This window comes from Geospiza fortis, unplaced genomic scaffold, assembly GCF_000277835.1.
Source record: "Geospiza fortis unplaced genomic scaffold, GeoFor_1.0 scaffold162, whole genome shotgun sequence".
NCBI lineage: Eukaryota > Metazoa > Chordata > Aves > Passeriformes > Thraupidae > Geospiza > Geospiza fortis.
This window is the reverse complement of record NW_005054316.1, coordinates 5,173,092-5,191,291: the sequence shown is the minus strand read 5'-3', so window position 1 is coordinate 5,191,291 and position 18,200 is coordinate 5,173,092. Positions and strand designations below refer to the sequence as shown.

The following is an 18,200-nucleotide window of genomic DNA, read 5'->3' as shown; positions in this document are numbered from 1 at the left end:
TGAAGGCTGATTTTACAAAGAAGGCTTTTACTTGAGAGGAGGAAGGGAAGGCAATTCCAACAATTTCATCTGTGGGATTAGTAATGATCTTTGAAATGGGTCTGCATCCAGAATTTTCTTTCAGGAATACTATGGCTCAGGAAAGCCTGTATCACAGAGGGTGATTTCATGTCAAGGAAAGAAAAATAGCTAGTGAGTCAGTTTCCTCATAGGCTTATTTAGAGGCAACAACAATGTTTATATGCTGATACATTTTAAATTACTTGAATAGATACTGAGCCTCAAGCAGGAACACTAATATACTTTTTCTAAAACTATGTTCTGCTGCAGGAAAACTACTGACAACTCACATCTCGGGGAATAAAGTTGTGGAATGAAAAATATTCTATCTACAATATCACAGCTGTGATATTATATTTGTGTCTTAGGATTGTACAGTCTTTAGCAGAAAGAAGAACAAGACTCCTACTCCAGTCAAAATTAAATGAGATTGCAGCTTTTACAGAGATAGGTTTTTTCGTAAACAACCTATGGTATGGTAGACATCATGGTGTAACAGAGTAAGAAGAGCACGATTTTTTGGGAAGTTATTCTCTATCAGATCAGTTTATATCAATGAAATAGAAACAGTTGTTTTGGGTTTTTTTTTGTCAAAAAAACCCCCCACAACATTATAGAGAAAAAATGTTTTTGTTCATCACTCATGGTCAGATCAGCCTTTTCTTTATTCTGGTAGAAAAGCAAAGGTACCTAGTTGCTTGGGGTTTCATACAAGTGTTGCTTAATTTTTTTAGCAGAGGCATGTTGAGATCTTAGTAGTTCTAGCTGTGATTAAGCATCACACACTTTGATATGAGTACAATAAAGCAAGCAAAGCAGCTTTTTTAGCCACCTTAATCCCTCAAGAACTACTAGATACAGAAGCTAGAATGCCTTAGTGATGGCAGCTTCTCTTCTAAACTAAGGATTCTCAGAATGCTGACAGATGCTCTGTCAAATGTACAAAAAACACTCCAGGACATTTATGTGAATCAAGTGTCTGAGGCATAAAATGAGAATAGGCTGGTAAATGTATTGAAATTTATTTTCTGGAGTAATGTCCAGGAAAAAACACCTTCAGTAAGTACCAGTTAAAAAAGGACTGGTAATATGTCATCATGAAGAAAAAATCTCATGATTTTTATCTCTAACTCTTCCTTCCTGTCCATCTCTTCCAATTTAATAATTTATTCTTATTTCCTGTCACCTATGCACTGCTTTTGTCAATACTTTTGCTGGCTCTGCATGTACAGCATGAGGCTAGCATGGGCTCCTCTGGCTAATCAAAGGGCCAAAGGGCAGGTACAAAAACATTTAGTAATTAATTAGCTAACATACATTTTTTTCTCCAGAGACCACAGTAATCTTATCTAGTAGGTATTCAACATTATTCCCCTTTTGAATGAGCCAATATGGAGTGTTTAGGAAATCTTTGATCTGCAGATCATTTCAAGTAGCTCAATACACTTAGGGGACTTGTCCTTTTCCTTTAAAGACTCAACTCCATACCCTTTCAAAGCCTCTGTTTATGGTAAGAGTTGAGCTAAACTCTAATAAAGGTAAGACCTTGCTATTTTTCTTTCATGGGAATGCTCTCATTTTTTTCTATCATGGTATGTGGTATGTTCAGCAAAATACAGAAGTGTTGGGGGGGGAGGATAAGCAAAAAAGTTTTGGCAAGGCATACTCACCACAACTCAAATTGTTTTCTGCTTTCAGCGCTGAAGTTGGAATACTCCAGAATTCATTTTCCCAGTCTACAATGTTTCCTTTCACATCGCAGCTGAGGTTGGCCAGTGTTTGCGCATTCATGGTGAAATTCCAGAGGCGGAAGTTGTAAATGTCCCCATTTAGAGAGCTCACTTCATTGCTGTTAGAGCCCAGCACCAGCCTCCCATTTCCAGGGATAACTTTGTCATAGATCTCTGGACAGTCCACCACATGATAGGTGTTTTTGGCATATATACCTATAGTGCCCGAGAAGCTGTCCCATACAACACACAGCTGCTGAAAGGTTCCTGTGAAAAACTCTGCATTTCGGGGCAATGCATTCTTAAGGATGCACTGTGTGCCTGAGATGGACAGAAAATGGCCTTTTGTGGTCTTCCCGAAGCTGAAGAGCTCTCTCAACAATGCATCAGTGTAGGAGAAAACCTTCCAGTCGTCGTTGTCATCGCTGTTGCCCTTGGTTGCTTCAAAGCACAGTGTAAACTGTCTAAGCTCTGGCAGTGAGACGGTCTCTGCCACAGACACAGCATCGATGTCAGGAACCTGGGGAATGATGACTTTCTGGTTCCTCAGAGACACGGCAACTAGAACCAAGAGCAGATGCGTAAACTATCAAAAAAAATTTCATCATATAGGAATAAAGGCAGACTGGCAGCAGGGGTTAAAGTAACATACATTAAATCAAACAAACATTCATCAGGTTGTTTTTAACACTGTAATACACCAGCAGCACACACCAAAGGGAATTTGACTTGGGAGTGAACTCAGCTGAAAATATGCAGCGATCCTTTCAATGGCACAGAGAATGCTGTGTGACACCGAGTTAACAGCCCCCTAAGTTGTGTTAAGAGCAATATTAGGACATATTACCTACTGCCCTCCAACTCTGCTTCAGCTCACTTAATAAAAATTACTTCTCATTCATCTAGTAAGGATGCATTAAGCAATGGAATAAACCAGTTATTCGAAAAACACAGTATGATGTGCTTTTAAAATATGTTATTTTAATTACTTGTCTGCATGACTGCATTACACCAGTGAAGTTTGGGCCTTCCTTCTTTTAAATATCGCAATAGAAGAAAGGCCCCATTACATTCCTTGGCAAACTGAAGCCTTTTGTTGCTGAATTCAGCAATGGGTATTTCTGCACAGCATTAGGCATCTTCTCATTTTGTCCCCAGCAGCTTTCTGGTCAAATACTGCAATTGTGTGCTCATGAATATTTCTATCCAAGCTGTTCCCTATTTACTAACAGTTGGGTCAGCAGTTTTGGACTTTGCACAAGTGTCTAGAAATTTCTAGTCCTACAGCAATTTATATATTGCTGTAAGGGTATTTAGGCAGAATTGCTCTAATTGTTGTTAAATATACTCATTTGCATGGGCAAAATGACAACCACTAAATAAGAAAGTATCACATGACATACTTTTTCTCCATGAGTACATGAATGAAAATTCTGTTCACTGTATTTCAGAGAACATTATTTTTCAAAAGAGAATGTCACTATGCTCAGTTTTATTGTCACATTTATGGCAGCACAATTCTTACAGCAAATTTCTCCTCAGAAAAGTTTCCGGCTGCCATTCATGCAGAAGTGTCTGGTATAGATTGCAACAGCCCTCGGTTTTACTTCTGGCTCCTCAGTTCTGCCTCAGACCCATATCTCCTGCAAATGTCTGCTACCTCTTACATGTTTTCACAGTGTATATGCTGGAAATGAAACTGTTTCTTGCAGAAGGTGAAAAATAACTGCCACAGTAGTTAATTCCCAGTCTCCTCTGGGATTTATCAGTGATGTCATGACGCTTACACTAATTACTACACCTATTCTCTTAGATTGAAATAAAACCCTTTCAAACATGAGAGTGTGAGACCTGAGGGAAGGGTGACTGTCATGCCAAACTCCGGAAAAGACACAGATACATGGTGTATAAGGATTCTGTGCTGTCTGTGGCACTGCAAATTCCCTTTGCCAGCTGCTTGCAAAGGCTCTGAGCTCCAAACTACCATTTTTGGATATGATATACAAGAACATAATTTGACCAATATATTACATAGTAAAATAACATAAAGCATTGCTCATTATCTGCCAACCCAGCAACTGCATAATAGGAGGGAAGAGAGAAAAATACTGGGCTTTTATAGTTACTGGATTTACTTCATAGATTTATTTTTCTTCCCAAGGGAAAAAGCATGCTGTAACAATTTTATAGATAGAAATTGCGTTCAACTCTCCATTGAAAACAGGGGCATTTTTTTAGCGGGTTAATTATACCGTAAGCTCCTTTACGTAACATGGAAAGTGTTCCAGAAGAAGCGTAAGGATTCAAGACTTGAAAAAGAAGAAAGCTTATTCACATGAGCACTATCCAGACCAGGTGGTCAGAAAAGTTATGGACAACCTGGTCACATTTAAACAGTACAGAAAGAGACATAAATGGGAAGGACTTTGCTCCCGTACTGAAGAAGTCTACTCAGTTTTGCTGTATTCATCGTACAGATTTAACCACTGGCAGCTTCCCCATATCCCATATATTGAAAAGACAAAACTGACAAGTAGTTTGTCCACATGGAGAAAACCAAATCCTGCCATCAATATTAAGTGCAGATCTCTTTCCTGGTTGTTGTTGCACAGTCAGTCATCACACTGAGGAATTTAAATGTTAGTATCAGAGAAACTGGTTATTCTCTGAGGAAGAATATACATATATTCTTGGAATATTCATCTGGGTGCTTGAGAATACTTTCAGAATGATGCTAAATTTTTTCCTTTGAGAAGATCCTGAGACTAGCTCAGCTGGGTAGAGGGTAATGAAGTGTGAATAATGCCAGGGTTGTGGGTTTGATCCCTGTATGGGCCATTCACACCATGGCTGCACTTGATTCTTCTGGGTCCCTTCCAACTCAGACTGTTCTGTGATAACTGGATTACAATGGGCATGGGGGTTTTTGACACATTTTCTTACAAAGAACATACAAACATCGACCTTACTTGTGTCTCACTGTCTCACATCTCATACACCCCTTCACACATAAGCAAGGGAGGAGTCCTTCGGCTCTATTTTATAATCCCTTGCAGGGAATACTGGTCTCCTGCCAGCCCTTGGGCTTTTCAGTATAGTTTGGTGCTTAAGGGGTGCCTTCTGCTGTTTCTAGCTCCCTAGCTTTCATCTTCCCTTTCTCTGAGGCTGGAAGAAATGTGCCAAACTTTAATGAGGTCTGCAAGTGTCCACATACAAAATATGTTTGGGGGTGTTTTGTTACTACCTCAGTGAATTGTGCTTTTAATTTGGGCTACTGCAGTCCTGCTTAACTGTATTGTAAATAGCCTCAAGCATTTCTGTACTAACACAGGTCTGTTGGCTCTCCTTCCTCCCCTTTTGGTGACTGACTTCTACTTACTGGTGGAGTTATTACTTACAGTTAAGTGTTACTAGGAAATTATTTACCATGACAGCTCTTCAGCTGGTGTAAATTGAAATAATTCCCCTAAGACTGGCAAAGCTAGATTGGTTTACTGCAGCTGAGGATATGGCCTGTCCATCTGCTATTGGTGTGTTGCAGGAGGTGGCAGGCAGGAAACAAACATTTGTGTGGGTGGCCAATTTGATATGGACAACAGGACTCTGCAAAACTCAGTTTGAAAGTTACATAAAACTGAGCAATCACACAAAAGCTGTTCTACTCCCGAACTAATTCTCTCCCACAACTCACTCTCTTGTCTGTCTTTCCCCACATGTATTTTGTCTTGTGTACATGCTGCATGTTAGGATGTTTATATCACTAATGTCTTTTTAAACTTCATTTCTAGATAGCAAATTGTGCGTCTTTGAATGGCCTTTTACTTTCCAATTTTGTATTACTTTCTGAAATTCAAAGTGGAACAAACTAGTTAATTTTATTATTATATATAAAATGTAATTTCTTAGAAAGGGAAAAAAATATAACAGCATTCCCCTAGTTCTGGGAGAAATTAATGCTTTTGCTGCCGTGTCACATTTTTGATAGTTAAAGATGGTGTCAGCTTGAACTACAAGCTTTGAAACTTCATGTGAAGTGAGGGGGTGTGCAATTTTTCACATGACGTGAAGTGAAGGGGTGTGCAATCTTTTTAAATGCTGTGGAAACTCTTTGCAAGCATAGCAGAGCATAGCACAGGCATCTGCCATGTGGATGTGTTGTCATTTCAGTGTGTGTGCACATTGATGTGCTATTTTCCACATGCTTTTATAACTTGAAAGGAAAGCAGTACATTATGATCCCTTTCCCCAGACTCTTTTCTGTATCCATTTGCAGGTTAAGTTTTACTATGATGTTTGTCTGTAACTGTGTTCTGAAAGTAACACAGTTGCACAACTGTGAGTAATAAGCAGAATATAGTTATAATTTGCCCTAAAAGAATGCAGACAGCTCTCCCAGCATCCACAGTCAAAATCAAGACATCAGGTGAAAGTTACACATTTGGAGTAATGAAACCAAATGAAGCCAGTTCTCAACCTAGGTGCTTAACAGCAAGCCTTAACACAGAGCTTCTGAACTAATATGTTTGTGAAACATTAAAATATAAGCCACTGGTGAAGGTCTTTGATGCTTTTACTTGCACTGGAGAATAGCCTTCTTTTTCAACATAAAAGGCTATCTTCCAGGACTATTTAATTTTGATGGTGCTATCCATGAGTATAAGGTACTACTCAATTTGGAGGTAATATTCTTGCTTCCATTATAATGCATTAGTCTAGGTATATATACACAAAGGGCTCTCTGCCTATGTTTGTAGACTTTTCTTCTCCTTATTAAACACAGCTGAGGTCAACATTGCATCTTTTAATTCCAATTGTAACTCATCTCTTACAGTGATATTTAAACATTAAAATATTAAATATTTGCATAATCTGACTGTATATAATTTTTTACGATCCACTTGATTTTACAACTGCTTACAATACAGCAAGACTTTTGTTAATTTCAAATAGAAAGCCTTTTCAAATAGAAGCCTTTCAGAAAATTTGCTTTGACTTTCATAAGAAAACAGGTGCTCCTACAATTATTACTACATTATTTTGTCAGTATGAAAGGACCTCAGTAGAGAGAAGTATTTTTAGCTTCCCTGTGATGTTACCTTTTTTCTTTTCAGGACTGCACACAGATTGTGATGACATAATTATGCCTACTTTTGTCCTATAATTCCTGGGATTTACTATCTTAATTATCTAAAAATGAAATGTGCAATAAATACTTTAAAATTACCACGAGGAAGATGTGCTTGTGACTGATGAGAGAACTGCCAAACTTCCCTGCTCTGTGTTTTTACAACAAGCCTACCTGCAGAACAGAACTGTGCTACAATAATATAACGGCTAAATGCAATACTAGTGCTCAGTTTAAGGTGTGCAACCACTACAAAAAGAAAGTCTACTGAGACCATGCAACTGGAAACCATAGCCCTGAAGTGGAATGAACAGTGAGCCACACACGGGGCCTGGCAGCGACTGTCCAAATGCCCTTCATTACGTCACTGCCCTTTGCTGTCTAGTTAATTCTAATTAATGCTCCAACCGGAAATTATTTATACGCTTATCTTCTAGGGAAAAAAGCATGAGTGTCTTTGTCAAACCTTTAAAACCATTATTACATACTTAGGGAAGGGAAAGAAAGGTCAAGGAACTGGGATGACAGGTAGTCATTTTGCAACGTCAGCTCATGCCTGGGAGTTTGTTCCAGAGGCTGGATGAACTCTGAGAAGCTCTGCTTTCAGCACAAACTGCTCCTCACTTCTGGGAGTTACACTGGGCCACAGGACCAGGCTGACCTTTCTGGCTCAACTAAGTTGCCTCTCATGTTCTCCTTTAGGTTTCTATGTCCCTCTGCAGGTGCGCACCTGTCCTGCTTCCAAATCCTCCAGCATAAATTGGCAGGGAGAGAACTGTCAGGCCTAAAATCTTTGTATGTGAAAAGTTTTTCTAACACACTTCTTGTCGTGTCCTGGAATAAAATAATTTTGATCCAAAGAAAAATAAATTAGCTAATAAAATTTACAAGATCACCCTGTAAAGTGCAGCCTCACCCATTCATTCTCTTCTTATGGATTCTCTATCTTATTCTTGATTCCTTTGGGAAGTCATTCTAATCCTTATAGAACATTTCCTTATAACATCTATAATGGGATAAAATGCTTCGGACTTACTTACTTCGTACATAGCTGGCATTAAAACCTTTCTTTTGGATACTGAAGTCGCTTTTAAATGACACAATCATTTCATTTCCGGTAGAATTATAGGATAATCCTTTGGCAGTGATGCCACAAAGGTTCATTGGGCTTTCTCCATTGTCTAATGTCAGTGAATCATAAATGCAGCCTGGAGCTTCTTCAATGTCGAAATCAATAAATGTTAGCTGGATGATAAATCCATGAGGTGCTCGGATGATCCACTTGCACGCTTGGCTGTTGGGATAGTCACTGGGGAAGCATGGCGAAGTGAAAACTCCAGAGGGGTCAGTCAGCACAGTCCTACAGTCATAGCATCCATGAGCTGACAACGAAAACAGAGAAAAGCTGGAGGTCAGGCAGAGACGTAACTTAAGAGTAAAGTAACCATCAACACAAGAACTAAATGTATGTCTGTACAGAAAAATAGAGATGGGAGGAAGAAAGGCAGAAAAAGGCCTTGTTTCTAGTGGGGAAAATGTTGGAGGAATAGCATAGGAAAAGCATGTTTTATGTAAGAAATCCTATAGCAAAGAACTATAAATTATATTGCTAAACAATAATTTGTACACATATATTTACCACGTATAATGGCCTGATAAAGGCAAAGTGAAAGCAATGTTTTTCAATTCAGAAACGTAAATTGTAAAACTGCAACTTCTAAAAAGATGACTGGTATCTTTCACAATTTTTGGCTGCTGGTCTGACTGTAGGTTATCCCAACAGCTCAATGACATGCTGTTGTTTCCAAAGAAGTGCCCCTGGAAAGGAGCAGCAAAAGAGTTGGGCTGAAGAGCAGCAGAAGCTGCAGTCTCTGAAGGTTAGTCATCTGCATTTCCAGCTGATGCATTCCACATCACCCAGAAGGGCAGCAGTGAGCTACTGGCTTTTGAATCAACAGTAAATTACTGTGTCCTTCCCATGCTGACTCAGCTCCATTGACCTACTTGCGGCAGTCAGGCTTTAAGAAATTCTTACCCCATTTGTCATACTCCTTTGCTCACCTGCTGTGTTTACCCATGAGAATTTCAAGTCCAGTTAGTGCCCAGGGTTGCATTTCTTGTTTGGTTAACATTTGCTCATTTATCATATATTTACTTAGTGTTTTATATGATATAATTACTGTGAACTGCCTGCTGCTGAAATCTCTAACAGTTTGCCAAAGTAGCACTGAGCAAAATAGGTGGGAGCTGAATATCACCACGAGATAACCAAGGAAACTAACTGGCCTATTAATGCTGAATTACTTTGCAAACATTTCATCAAGCCACAACCCCATGTCAAATCTTACAAGGATGAAAAAACATGAATCATTAGCTGCTCAAACTAAAAACAACCTAAAAAGTTGTTGAGTGTAAATTACATACAGAACAGTTATAAAATAGGAATAAATGCAACTAATTCCTCCAAAGAGCCCTTGATGTTTCTTTCCAGAGAGGGTCTTTGTATTTTTCAGTCACATTTAAATGGTGTTTGGCCTGAACAAAAGGACCCTGACTCTGTGAAGTTGCAGGCCAAAAATGCAGTTTACATCTGCAGTTAGAATTGAGAGGTATATTTAAAATAGTTTTTATAATTTTTATTTGCAAAGCACAAATTCATATGGCCCCAATGAGGTAAAGAGACTGTTTTGGCTCTCAGAGCCAAATGCAGGCTGGTTACACTAGGAAAGCTCAGTGGGACACTTTGTTCAAGTGAGAAAAAAATGCCGTCTGAAAGATTTGCAGGCAGCAATGGGAAGCAGTGGTGCTCCTGGAACTCAAAAACTTGATCTGTGAAGTACCAAAAAAAGCCTGCCCATTTTTAATTTCCCTGTAAATCTTTACAGTCAGAGGACTATGCTCACCTGTACTGCAATCCTGGTGTTCCATTTATTAACCAGAGAGGGAATATTTACCTATTAGTGATTATAAATCCTGCAGTTGTACAAAGAGATGACAGCTTCATCCAGTGGATTTTGCACAGATAGGTATCAGCTTTCAGAGAAGCACCTTAGATTGAGAGGAGGAGCAGCAGGAAAAGCATGCTGCGTGCCACAAGCCACTGCAGGCAGTCTCCCAGTCCAGGGCAGTGAGCCCCTACAGGGCAGAGCCCTTGTAAGATGGCTCTGGCTGGAGCAGTCTCCAGCTGGAAGGCTCTGGGATCCAGGATCCTGATTGCCAGGATGAGGGCTTACAGGGGCTGGGGATTTGGCAGCACATCTCACTCACTCTCCTTCTCATTCCTGCCAGAGAAACGGACGACACAGAGCTCTCTGGGCAGTTGAGAAGTTTCCTTGGGCACTCAGATAGACCTGAAGCCAGGGACTAAGGTGTTAAGTGATGTAAATACATACAGGAACATGGGTGTTAATATAAACTGGTCAATGTACACTCGTGTTAATGTACACTGTTAATGTACGCTGGTTAATGTACACTTGTGTTAATGTACACTGGTTCATCCCAGGACACCTAAAGTAATCTTAAGGGTATTATAAGACATTGCCAAACCACAGAAAATATGTTATTTGTCAGTAAAAGTGTATGTCCCTAACTGGAAGAATATTACACTCAACCTGAGACTGGAAAAGTCAAATTTGTCCATCAGAGAGAACTCTGATGTTCTTTGTGTTTATTAATTCTATTGATCATCAGCAACCAAAAACAGGACTCAGCTTTTCTATTTATCTCTCTCTCTTACTCAAGAGACAATTTATCATTGTCTCTAGGCTGCGTAAAAAGAAAAAGCCAGTACATATAACAAAAAGCACTCTTATCTCTGATGTCACTGTAAAGAATAAAACATAAATGTTATTTATGATTTTTAATAATTTAACCTTTGCAGAAATGTATTCCCACTTTATTACATCCATATTGTTTTGTTGATTTTACAAAACCAATGCAAAAAAAACCAGCCCCTAAATTTAGGTAGGAAAATAAGTGCTCGAAACTTTGCATGCACAGAAGAAACAGATTTGGTAAATAAAATGGTTGGGTTTTTGTTTTAAGTGGGTTGGCTCCATTTTGGTATAGTAGCTATTCTCTCCATGACTGCAATTTTAAGGAGAAATATCCTGTTTTCATGCAAATGTCCACAGTAGTAAGTAAAAAGAAAAGAAAACAAACAACAAAACTATATATAAACAGAATGGCTTAAAATGGAACGTTTTGCACAGCTTCTCATGAGACAGTTATTTTTCTATAAACATCACCTATTTTACTCATTAAAGAGAAAAATTGCTGTGGCAACGTTAGGCTGTCAGCCAAAGTTGACAGATATTTTGCAATCCCATTGGCCCAGAGCAGTTCTGAACTGTGGAGAATGAATACTTGTTGCAATACACACCACAAACACTTCTAGAAGCAATCCAAGATATTTTATTGATTTTAATGGGAACAAATTTAGCTATGATATTCCTGGTTAGAAGCCCCACATATCCATAATCTGCCTGTCAAGTAATTTTCACCACCATAGACCAAAGGAAATTCACTGTCTAAATATATTTCTCCCCCCCCCATTCTTTCCCAAACCAAAATGAACACCCCTTTCAAATAGTGAAATCAAGCACTTAATTTCAACATTTCCTAAACTGAAAGCTTCACTGGGCAATTCATTTGTTTCCATCATAAGAATACACTGGAGTATGGTATCAATTTTTTTTCTGCATCATACTCATACCTCCCACAGTAAAGAATATTGAACTATTTAGTGTGATACTTCAACACTAAACTGAAAAGGGAAATTAACAAATTCCTCTGGAGCTAGTTAGAGCTTTCACCAAAGTTATCTAAGTGTTTCAAAAATGTTAATTGACTTCAGAAGTGGAATAGACTGTAGGGGAAATGGCTTTCTCCTATCATGGCATGGAGATATTGGGCGAAAATGGAAAAACTTTCCACAGATTTTTGGCTCCTCACAAATGAAATAAAACTACTGATTTTCCTTAACTACTTTGTATTTGTATTTGTATTTGTATATGTGCAAAGCACACTACCAATGACTTTAAACTGTAGCTGGGAGAGAACTTTGACACTCCGGCCCACTGTAGAAAATCCAAAAATGAGTATTTAGTGCCCAACGGAAAATTTCAGTCAAAGCAATTTGACCACTTTTTATAAGAACTTATCAGTAAAAGCAGGAATAGAATCCCATTTTCACAATTGCCAATTTTCCTAACCATGAAACCATTCCCTCTCTTCTAGTATTTTCCTGACTATTTCACATATATATCTTTTAACTTGTGTGAGAAATACCCTATCCTAGTCTTTCCTACACCATGCTCAATCATCTGGCGACTGCCCTAAAAGTCAGGGGCTAAGGAAAACATATCTGACTCATTAATGATTGCACCACACAAACAGTCATGTGTATATGCAAACCTCATATCCTATGAAACAAAACTAATTGTCCAGCTTGTTCTGTCCACTGACTTTGCCTCTTTCGAGTCCCAGCACTGAATTCCACCATATGAACTCATCAAGACAACTGCAAGTACTGATATACACAATTTCAAAAGTGACTTTCATGAGTCACTTTTGGGAAGCTAAAGCCACAGCCGGACACAGAGCTACAATGTCTAGCTGTGGATTTGGGAAGGAAACAGTCTTGATATAGTCTTATCCCATACGTACGTACTTCTCTTTTAAAATTTTTTTCTTGAATGACTAACACATTCCAACATTTGCCTCCAAAATCTGTGCTAATGTTCATTCATATTTTTCTCTAATTTCTCCCACTTCTCTCCATTGTCATCATTTACCCCTAAAACCTGTATTTTGTCCTATTATACTTAGCATTTCTTTCTCAGGCATGAGTTTTGATCTTTACCTCTCCACCTACTTTCATTTCTGCCCTTATCCAACCTTGGTGAAGTGCTGAAGAACAAATTTTGTTCAGCCAAGAATTTTTACAAGAGCACAAAAGCAATCCAGTTTGGTACACTGTCTATTTCAGCCTTAAAGGCCCAAATTTTGTGAAGGTTAGGATCAAATGAAAACAAGGTCACTGTGGGGAAAAAAGCCTGTACTTGCAGTTTGTGCATTATCCAGGTTTTTTTTACACCAAGTTACAGTTTGCACTGGAACTTTCTTTTCACAGCTGAAGCACACAGAGTTTCCCACCTGAGAGGAGTGTAAATGACTCCACATGTTTAGGCAGTAGCACAGGATACCAATGACAACTGGGGTGGGTTGTATTAACACTACCAGTATTTTTTAAAAATACATTAAAGGGTTCCCTCACAAAACAAAATGCTTCTGGATTTCATTCTGGCATAAAAATTAAATCTACTTCTCTCCGTGGATGATACAATTTTTATAGGAAAGAATCGTGAAATAAATCTATGTAGCTCTGGAACTGAATTTTCAGAAAGAAAACCCAAATATTTTATGTCAACTCTAGTAATATTCAAGTGAACAACAAAATCTCCCCTGCCTGACAGAATTAGGCCAATTCTAAGCCACAGAAAATCTTAGCTAGAATGCCTAGCACTTTAGACATAAAAAAGCAGTACAGAATTAATTATAATTTGCTTTCATGTTGACATCTGGGAACATTTAAGCACTTTACATACATTTTAAAAGGCAGTACTAACAAAGATGGTCATTTGAACTGAGAAAGAACAGGCAGGTGACACAGCAGAGGTACTTCCAAGTGTGTGGTGATGCCCAAAATAAAAGAGAAAATTTACAATCATTTCGTGTCACAGCATAAAAAACACCTAGTTCAATGAACACTGAGTGGGAAAAAGTTTTCCTTTGTAAGAAGCAATTAATTGTTCAGGTTTCTTTCTATTTCAAGGATATCACAACACAAATATTGCCAAACATTAGGTTAGATGTATTTATGACTGCAAATAGATGGGTGAATGAGGTCAGCAATGGGCACACCTGCAGACAAGCAGAAGGGCCAAACCACCAAGATGTGGGTGGGCTGGAATGGCTACAGAACAAACAAACCTGTGTTATTCCAGCAAGACACAAACACCAAACCAAAAACAGCTATCCTATGGCATAGACTTGGACAGTAGCTTATCTTCACCTCAAAAATAATTTTGAACAGAAAGGCAATCTATAGCTCTAGAAAAATGTCCACATGCAAAGTGGGAGCATATTAACTGCAAAGAAATGTCCCATCACTCACTGAACATAAAGTAATACTCTGCTCTGCTTACTCACATTTAAGCTTGTAATGAGATAAAACCTTTTCAATTTGTTTATGCAAAACAGGAAGCCTAGCACTCTTCTAGAGCCTCTGCAGACCAAACCATGTACTCTGCTCTCTGTGCAACCCACACTTTGATTGAGCTCAGTCTGCAAAAGTTCAAATGAGGAGATGTGGCAGGTTTATTTTTGCTTCTTTATTTACTTTCCAAATTGTAGAAGCTGTATGATCTCTCAAAAAGGTCTTTATTCTGCTACACTATGCTGATAAAAATTACTGTGCACCACACCTAACTTAATGTTTGCAGCTACTGTAATTGTCAAATTAAACAGACAATCCTAATTCTATTTAAACATTCAGATTTAAAAATAAAATAAAGGATTAGCTCTGCAATAAACAGAAAGGAAGTAAGACTCATTCTGATGTGTACAAAATTTTGTCCCTTCACAAACAATGTTACCAGGTTGAGGTCTACTGCTTAGAGATATGACTGTGATTGCGTATAAATGCAGATACCCCCGGATTTGTAATCATCATATGGAACAATATCTACTATAGAATTTCTACAACATTTCTAAAGTTTCTAGAACATTTCTACAACAGCTCTAGATTTCCAGAAGTGTTGAGCAAATCTTATAAACCTCACAGATATGCTTTGAATTTAGGCACAGACTTAAAATTCAGCAACTGTATAAAGTCCTTTTCTGCACAATGGTGTCTTTGAGTTCTGTATTTGAAGCTTTGCAGTCCTGTCTTCAGCCTTGCAGCCCCCTCAAGGCTGAATGGGAGAGCATGACTCCCTAACTGCTCTGTCTGAAAACCACATGGGAGGCACCGCACAGACCCGAGCAGCGAGGAAGGCTGTGCCATCCTCCCTAGGTCTGACCATTTTCTTTTCTTTTCAATGAAAGGAATAACCACTGGACCAACACCGGCAAACATCCATTCAGGGAGAGAGATCCACTCTCAAACACAGAGGATGATTATGGAAATGTGGTTTCCATGTAACCAAGTAATGCTGATTGAATTTGGTGGGAGAAGGAGGCCGATTTTTTACACCAAACTGCAATGAAATAGTTCCCTCCAGACTTTGAATTTCCTTATCAAATTACTTTATGCCTAAAGATCAGGAAAGGTAAGGTTTAATTCTAAGTCAACCATGAACTTCCTAAAAATGTCCTTTTATTCCCTGGCTTCCCCACTTAAACATATAAGCATTATTCCTCTGTGTAGGGTTCAAACCCATCCCACCATCCTTTGTTAGTAGGATGTTACACTAACTTTCAGCTCTGCAAAGGCATTGGCAGCAGGCTTTGATGCTGGACAGTTTGGGTGTGGAGAAATATATTTCAATTCACCCTTCAGGGTTTTTTAAATTTCTCCAAACACTGAACAGTCAAACTGCAGGTCATAAAAATCCCAGGCAGTGTTGTGTGGGTCATCAAAAATAGAACTCAGTAAAATTTAAATAGTTTTTAAAAACATTCCTAAATATTTTTTATTATTATTAATAGCTGTAGAATACAAAGAGTTCCCAACAGGATAAATATTACAATAGTTTTTCTGTGAAATCATTTGCATAGACTCATCAGTAATATAACCAGCATATTTTATAAAATAAAATTTTATAAGCCTTATATGAGTGAAACTTTACATTATTCTTCTGCAACACATAATCAGATGTATTTTGCAGAGCACAAGTACAATAAAGTTTTAGTTAGCAAGAATCTTTTGAATCTGTGTTATTCTTCATTTGCAAATGTGACTCTTTTGGTTGATTTGTGAGGAATCACTATTTTAAGCACTATTAAAAACTCAGTCCAGACTCTCATTCTGCATCATTCCCATTGCCTCATCTTCACAGTACTCCTTGTACCCAGCAAGAATTTAAAGCCTCCATATTCCTGACTGGAAATAGCACATAACCCTGGCAGAGTCTTTTATAATTCAATGAAAGACAAGATTGTGCTCTCACAAAATAATTCAACAATTTGGTTTTGGCCACTGAAGCCAGGAGACAAAGAGCGTACTATGCCCTGGCCAGTCCTATCAGCTTGCCTTGCATCATCGTTTGCTGATGCATTATGTCCTGCAACATATGCTTTGAATGGATGAACTGGTTGGCACACCTAGAAATAATAAAATGTAAGGAAAAAAAAATCTCCTTACAGGCTAGTATATTTATATGAAAGTGTAATTGTTGTCTATGAATTCACTTATTATTTCTGCTTCCTGTTGCTCTAGCCCATATTGCTTATCAGTTTATTAGCAAATTATATTTGTCATCACATGGAATTAGAACTGATTATTTTCTCTCTTTTGTAAGACAAGAACAAAGCACTTAATTAATGAAATGATATGTGGCAAATTGAAAACTGATAAAAGACAATATTTTCTCTTACGTAACAATGCCAGCCTGTGAAACTCGGGCCTGAAAACTATGAAAGCAGGGAACATAAAACTCAGAAAGTGCACAGACATTTTCCCAACTATCTAATAGGATCTCTGAATCCCTCCAGACATAAAATAATTGATGAGACATAAATGTAAGAAATTGTAAACATCATGGCTTATGTTTAAAATTAATCTTAACCAACTGGCCATGAACAGCATTAATAGCTCCACCTTGGTCATGGACACAATTCCAGTCTCCTGCCCATATGGCTGCAGCTCAAGGCCAGCTCAGGTCTTCTCCAAACCCTTCCTGGGTACAGCTGAGCAGCCAGCACAGGTCAGAGGCCATTCCCAACATGCAACCTGGATGCAGCTATCCCAGTTTTTGGAACTGTGTGCACTTGAGACACAGCATGACCTGGCCTCTGAGGCAGAGAGAAGCCCTGGGCATATCCCTTTCACTGGAGTAAAAGTGGCCATGGCACTGTGGGAGAGCAGACAAAGCCACGTGAGGCCAAGCACAAGGCTCTATCTTGTGTATCTTTCATAGGAGCCGATTGAGCAGTTCTCATTAGTTTTGATGTTCCAACACTACACAGAAATCTGGGAGAAACAGGTGGTATTACATCCTGTTTCGAACATGATAATCAAATTATCTTTCAGGATACACTTGAGGTCAGTAGCAGTAATAATGTAACAAAAAATCAGGAAGAGCGAAGCTTAATTTTCAAATCAGGTTAAGATTAGAAAAGCAGACATGAGAATAGTAAATTACTGACTTGGGAAGCATTTACCATGAACATAGGCAGTAACCAGCTACTACTAAATCCAGGAGCAGGTTTTTCACTAAAACCTGAAATCAGCAGAAGCTGATTTGCACTTCCTCTTGATACAACTATGTAACATGGTCCTACACCAAGAGAGATTATGTTATTTATTTTTTTTCATAAATAAATATGTAAGCAACAGCTTGACTTCTAATCTTTTCATTAAGCACACAGATGGACTGGAACTTTACACAGGTTTAAGGTGTACCATTCATATGCAGGCTGTTGACACTTTGAACAGGACATTTCAGGGAACTGACATCTTGACTTCTCAAGATTAGCATCCTATCCAGTCCTCAAAGGAGTCATCCAAGTACTGACATTATCAGTATTTGTTATATGCTGGATCTCTAAAACTTCATGAAAGTCTTGAAGAGGTAAGAGCTGAAGCTCTTGGGTGGGATGCCAGCACAATGCAGAGACTATTAGAGATTCAGTGTTTTTCAACATATTCTGCACTGCCCCCAGGCCCCATTTTATGCTGGAATTCAGTAGGTATTTATTTCTGTAGGGTTATCATTGCCAGTAAAAAGCTCTGACCCCTCTTGATCACTCTAGCACAGATATCCTACTCCCTGACAGCAGCTGACTTAATCACAGCAGTGACTCCAGCAGGTTTTGATTGATCTGGGAAATTGAGGGAACCAGCTACAATAGAAGAAAATATGTTCAGAGCCAGGGTGGGGGCCCTGCACTGCCTGTTTCCCCTTAGTTGTTTGGGTTTGTGCCAATGAAAATGGAAGTGGAAACAAACACACTGACTGGGTAAATCAGCCCTGACCCATATGAGTGGAGTTCACAGTGTAGACAAAGTTATGGATTTCCCCCAGAGGGAGGGGGTAATGTGAAAATCCTGTGTTACACCC

General features: G+C 38.7%; 1 protein-coding gene across 4 annotated transcripts in view; it reads right to left on the bottom strand.

Annotated features, from left to right (window-relative positions):
* Positions 1 to 18,200, bottom strand: part of ADGRG6 (adhesion G protein-coupled receptor G6) — a 109,602-nt gene that overhangs the window by 59,934 nt on the left and 31,468 nt on the right. For all 4 annotated transcript variants that reach the window (XM_005420097.2, XM_031056247.1, XM_031056248.1 and 1 more), the window contains exons 3-4: positions 7,956 to 8,297; positions 1,731 to 2,351 (exon numbers count right to left, since the gene is read on the bottom strand). In XM_005420097.2, the coding sequence (XP_005420154.1) occupies positions 1,731 to 2,351; positions 7,956 to 8,297 (963 nt within the window). The remainder of the gene's footprint in view (positions 1 to 1,730; positions 2,352 to 7,955; positions 8,298 to 18,200) is intronic.